General features: G+C 35.5%; 1 protein-coding gene across 1 annotated transcript; it reads left to right on the forward strand.

Annotated features, from left to right (window-relative positions):
• The first annotated feature begins 3,610 nt into the window (after nt 1-3,610).
• Nucleotides 3,611-4,954, forward strand: LOC105313654 (uncharacterized). Its single transcript, XM_011407249.1, has 2 exons — nt 3,611-4,103; nt 4,155-4,954. The coding sequence occupies exons 1-2, from the start codon at nt 3,611-3,613 to the stop codon at nt 4,952-4,954; spliced, it is 1,293 nt and encodes a 430-aa protein (XP_011405551.1).
• Nucleotides 4,955-6,053: the final 1,099 nt, after the last annotated feature.

The raw sequence follows: 6,053 nt of genomic DNA on the forward strand, positions 1-6,053 counted from the left end.
ATAGAAAACAGTTTCCCCTATACTTTCTTATGCTATTACTATACATAAATGTCAGGGCCTCTCACTAGATACAGCCATTATTGATTTATTGACTGATGTTTTTGGGGACTGTATGGCATATGTTGCATTGTCTCGTGTCAGCACATTAAATGGATTATATTTATAATCATTTGATCCTCTCTCTGTCAATGTTAGTAATCCATGCATTAACAAAATTAACTACCTCAGAAGTAAATTTCGGAATGACTGACCTCAAATCAAGAAAAGGAAAGGAAAGAAGAGAAAAATTCAACTGACTGGTATAACTGATGATGGTGAACCTTGTAGTAAGAATGCCAAGGTGTCTGTAAGTCATGTACAAAGTACTAGTAACGGTACCGTTAGTAGCAATAAACGTAAGAGTACTGATTTACAAAAGTCTAATTGCCCCAAAAAAAAAATATGTGACAATAATGCTTTAAATAAGCCTTGCCCCCAAAAAAGAATAGTTGATGTAGACAGTAGTACTGACAATACTGCTTTGCTATGGCCTCGCTCAGAAAAGATGATAAATTAATTGTTTCAATTAATTTCAAAGACCTAAAAACCAAATTTAATGTCATAGATGAGGATAGTTGTAGTAGTCTCATTGTATCTATAAAACTCTCAAACATTAAATATAAACCAAAAGATAATATAACCAAGTGTGTTGTAAAAAATGACCATTGTAGTAGTAGTCTGATTGTATCTATAAAACTCTCAAGCATTAAATTATAGACAAGTAATCCAAAATAAGATGATGATGTCATCTTTACTTATGAAGAGCCTCCCAACCCAGATATTGTGAGAAGGAGACAATGGGATTATGTTTATTACCCTGGTAATGAAGAATATCAAAGAAGGTGGTGTGAGATTTTAAATCTCAAATTTGTCACAGCTGCTAGAATCTTACCTGGTAGTCCAACAACACCATTGTCAGATGAAAGAGTTCCTAATAGTACTCTTGATGTCCCTGGTGATGGGAACTGTTTATTTAATGCCCTTTTGTATCTCATCACTGGGTCATTTTCTCAGCATTATGAATTACGTAAAGCAATTGTTAGTAATATGCCAAACTTCGAAGAAGAATTGTTTAATAGTACATTAAGTGCAACCAGATATTCAAGCATATATGTGACCATAATTGACAAAAGGTACCTTATGGCGGGTAGTGAAATTTGTCTTTCTAGCCTAAGAAATCCAACTTCCTGAGCCCCATTTATCATAAAATTACTCCACAGGATGCAAAAAGTTTCCATGAAACTTTTAGAAACAATGATTGTCTAACAAAGCACTCACAGGTTGATATTTGCCATTATTAAGATCAATTTTAAAATCCGCCATAAGGGCCCTTTTGTCAATTATGGTCACATATGATTACATAAATAAGTCCAAAATATATAGAAATGGTCTGTGGGCCACTGACACAGAAATTATTACACTAACTGCAATATTAGGTACAATCATATATACATATTCACTAACTCCTACTTTTGTTGGCTGGGCTATATATGGAACCCAAACTTTATATGGCATTCCTTGTGATACTAATACACCTGCTTTGTATTTGAAGCACGTTGGTACTAATCATTTCCAAGCAGTTAAGTCTAGTAATATTTCTTAAGCATTGATTGTTGATGGAAGAGGGTATGGTGAATGGGAGGTCCATCATCTTAAAAACATTGGTTGTTTAATGTGACGTGTATTTCCCTCTTGTGCAATGTGAGTGTGTGTGAAAACCATTGGTGCATATCCACCCAGTATTGCTTGGTAAGAGCTCTAACTCAATTCAGGAAGTGAGATTAATCAATGTATAACAGTGAATATTGAGTACTTGTTGCTATAATGGACAGGGAGAGGGTGTGAAAGAGGTTTACTGTTCATTAAGGTTTAGCATTGATTCAAATTTGTGTGACTATCACTTATGTTGGACACAGAGTTAGGAAGGGAGGAAGCTGTCATTATTAAATCTGGATCTTGTTTGTGGCTTCTAGTACATGTTTATTACAAATAACTGGTGGTTATGGATGGGGCTGTGCTGAAAAATTTTGAAGTCCTGACAAGAAAATTTTTGAGTAACATTAAAATTTGTTATTATACATGTAGTATTAATCAAGCAGTGATTTCGTACACATAATGATCATCATGCATGTTAATGCTGCCATAAATGCTGTGCACATTACATATACTATATCCCAGTTCAGTTTGGGACCAGACATGGGGTAATAGTAATAGCAAGAGTGTATAATTATTTAGGGAGAGTGTCTAACCCGCCTATAATCTGTGATACCACAGTGCGTGAGTTTACATAGCATGGTTATTGGCACCAAGTAGCCATTCTTGCGTCCTTATACTGATTCCAAGTCAGAAGACTGCAAATAAGAGAGAGCCAACCATTAGAAGAACATATTCCCATCTGCTCCTGCTTGTTTCTCGCACTACATGATCCTCAAAGTGAAGATATAAGTCTTAAAGTTGCTTGCATGCTTCAGCACCATTTTATCAGCCACACCCATAAATTTGAAGATTACTGAGATTAACTCGGTATACTTGCAAAAAACGGATGTAAACATACGCACTGTGGTATCACAGAATATAGGCAGGTTAGACACTCTCCCTAAATAATTATCCACTCTTGGTAATAGGTAATAGTAATAGTAATAGTAATTATTACATATTTTAAAGTAATAGTAATAGTAATAGTAATACACAATTGTAAAACTTAAGGTAATAGTAATAGTAATAGTAATATAAAATTTTAAATAGATTGTAATAGTAATAGTATTACATCAATTTCAACTAAAAGTAATAGTAATAGTAATAGTAATTACTGGTGTCTAATTGTGTATACACCACTGTTACACTGGTCAAGGCACCTGATTCAACACAATTTACATCTTACACCAGCAAATTTATCACATGCTGATGCAGCATTAGCACATGCCTATAGGCGCCTACATTTGAATTTGAACCATATATGGTATATATCTTAGCCAGCAGTAAGGGCAATTAGCAGTTTCTTAAGGACTAGTCATGGCTACTAAGTTTCCTTCACCCTTGATTCATTTTGAACTACCAGAGGACACAACTAGGCTAAGTGTAAATGCTGCACCTCTTGTATATCTGGCTCTAGTAAGACTTCCTCTAACTTCACAACACATCTGAAGGTAAGAAAGGTTGCCCTGTTTCCACAGTGTTCATTTAATATTCACTTTAGAGGAAACATCCAAAGATATATTAAGAGGCACAAAAGTCTGGTACTAATGCTAAAGCAAAAGTTTTGGAACAAGCAACTGTTGATTCTTTTATTACTGGCAAAATATATGATCAGAATGATGTGCGACAATGCCGTGCTATTGATGCCTTGACATCACTTATTGCTGAAAATATGCTTCCACTATCTATTGTAGAGTCTCCTTCATTTAGGAAGTATTGCCATTCACTTGATGCTCGTTTTGTAGTACCATCTCGTAAACACCTCTCTACATTTCTATTGGCAAAAAAAGATGAGGCCATAAAGTCAAAATTAAAATATATTTTAGCCAAAGCTGAAGGTGTTTCACTCACACTTGACCTTTGGTCAAATTGAATAATGAAAGGGTTTTTGGGAATCACATGCCACTTTATTCTAAATTGGTCAATGTATTCACTGATGCTTGAATGTAAGCGCTTCAAGGGACGTCACACAGCAGAAAACATCTATTCCTACTATTGTGAGGCAACTACATCATATAATATTAAAGGCAAAGTTATCACTACAGTGACAGACAATGCCTCAAATGTAGTTAAAGCATTTAGCATTCCTGGTTATCATGGTGATTTGCAAGATTATGATGAGGATGAAGAGGAAGATGAAGGAGAAATGAATGCTACTGACCTGCATGATAGCCTTGATTATGTTTCACAACATGATACATGCTTTGCTCATACTTTGCAGCTGGTCATAAAGGATGGCTTTAAAGAAATTGGAGCTGTAAGCACAGTACTTGAAAAGGTTGCTACAATTGTATCATATGTTCGCCGGTCACAAAGTGCAACAGAGATAATGGAGGGAGAAACAAGATTGCAGCTAAGGAATGCTACACGCTAGAATAGTGAATTAAGAAGTATTAAATCGATTCTAAGTGTTTCTGAAGATAAATTGAGGTTGTTGGATACTGCTCATCTAACAGCTCATGAGAGAAATATTTTGGAGGACCTTGTACACATCTTGACTCCCTTTGAAGAAGCAACAGATTATACTCAGGGTGCTAACATAGTTACGTCAAGTTATGTCATACCTTGTATTCAAGGACTCAAGGAGCCTCTTGAAACCCTCTCAGTGACATTCAATTCAAGAATGCTCACAGCACTTGCCAGCTCTCTTGATAAAAGAATGGCAAAATTTGAGAGCCAAGAGCTATTTATGCTAGCCAGTACTTTGGATCCTAGGTTCAAGCTAAAGTGGTGTAGTGATGATGATGAACAACAGCGAGTAAAATCCATTCTACTTGAAAAGGCAGGTTCTAAAGTGACTACACATGAACCAGAAGTACCACAACAAGCGGTCAAAATGGATGCTACTCCTTCTGAACCACCTTCTAAAAGAAAGAAGCAGGAACCTGAACCTAGCAGGCTACTTAGCTACTTATTCACTGAAGAAAGCTCAACGCAAACAAAAATATCAAATCCATTAGATGTTGAATTTTCAAAGTATTTCTCTGAACCTTGTTTAGGTGAGCAAAGAGATGCTTTGGCTTTTTGGAAGGAGCATTCAGCTACTTATCCAAATATATCTAAGTTGGCTTGCTATTACCTGTCTGTACCAGCTTCTTCAGGGCCAGTAGTAAGGCTATTTAGCATTATAGGGAAGTTTTTCTGGCCAGAGAGATGCAGACTTTCCGACTCTGTTTTTGAAAAACTGATGAACATAAAATGCAATGGTCATTTGCTTTGATTAATTATTATAAATAAAGTGACCGTTGACAATCAATAGTAATAGTAATAAGTAATAGAAGTAATAGTAGTGTAAAGGTTTCTCATGTAATAGTAATAGTAATATATTACATTTTGGTGAAATTTGAAGTAATAGTAATAGTAATAGGGAAATATATATGTAATGGTAATAGTAATAATATTACATTTTGGTTAGGTTTCAAGTAATAGTAATTGTAACAGTATTACATTTCCATTTGTGGAAAAGTAATAGTAATAGTAATTTATTGCGTTGTATTGTAATTGACCCCTTGTCTGTTTGGGAAGGGAGTGGAAGCAGCTGTGTGGAATTTGAAAAATGTAGCTACGTCACAAAATGACGTAAATAATGATATTTATTAAGGATGGCGGCTTTGTTGTTTCACTCTTAAAACAGTCTTGCTGCGGCTGATAAGCAGTACAATAGCTGCTGGAATCAACTAGTTTTCATAAAGGCCATCATTTTCAGAAAATCATGCTCTATTAGCTTTGTAAAAGAATTGTCAGTTTGGGCGCTCAACTACATGGCTTATGTAAACTATGACATCATGAAACATCATTGTGGTTAGCTTTGGTATGCCATTGGCTTTATAGGGAAAACCCGGTTCTCAGGGTTCCCAAGGGCTGAGAGACCCAACGTTTTACAGATTTTGATGGACTTTGGAGACTAAGAACCTGTGAAAGTTTCATCTTTATCTCACTTTCCTATAAAAAGTTATTCCTGTTTTTCTTGTCACAAACTCAACTGAGATATACTATGTATGTAAATGCTTGCCAGCTGATGTTATTGGGAATTTGTTCTTATTAATAGTTGTATCTCATTAATAGTTGTATTATTCATTGTCATTAATTTTTCATTGATTTTGTTCACTGCGCATGCTCAGTTGAGCAGAGAAGCAGTTTTTGTTGAAGAGATGATTGTTGTATAGAATTGAGAAGTGAGAACACAAAGAATCGCCCGTCTAGAATCGCCAGTGCCTCAATAAAAGAATTAGCGAATATAACAGATGTTGCGCATAATGCTGCCATCAATGCTGTGCACATTATTGAGTTAATGCTTGCCGGCTGATGTTGCGCAGTTG

Source organism: Amphimedon queenslandica, unplaced genomic scaffold, assembly GCF_000090795.2.
Source record: "Amphimedon queenslandica unplaced genomic scaffold, v1.1 AMPQUscaffold_13253, whole genome shotgun sequence".
In the NCBI taxonomy this organism is placed as follows: Eukaryota; Metazoa; Porifera; class Demospongiae; order Haplosclerida; family Niphatidae; genus Amphimedon; species Amphimedon queenslandica.

What these genes read in the sequence shown, in the direction of transcription:
- LOC105313654 (XM_011407249.1), top strand. Translation starts at nt 3,611, where the DNA reads ATGAAAGGGTTTTTGGGAATCACATGCCACTTTATTCTAAATTGGTCA. An exon ending in GCAGCTAAGGAATGCTACAC is followed by an intron (nt 4,104 to 4,154) that starts GCTAGAATAGTG and finishes GTGTTTCTGAAG; the next exon opens with ATAAATTGAGGTTGTTGGAT.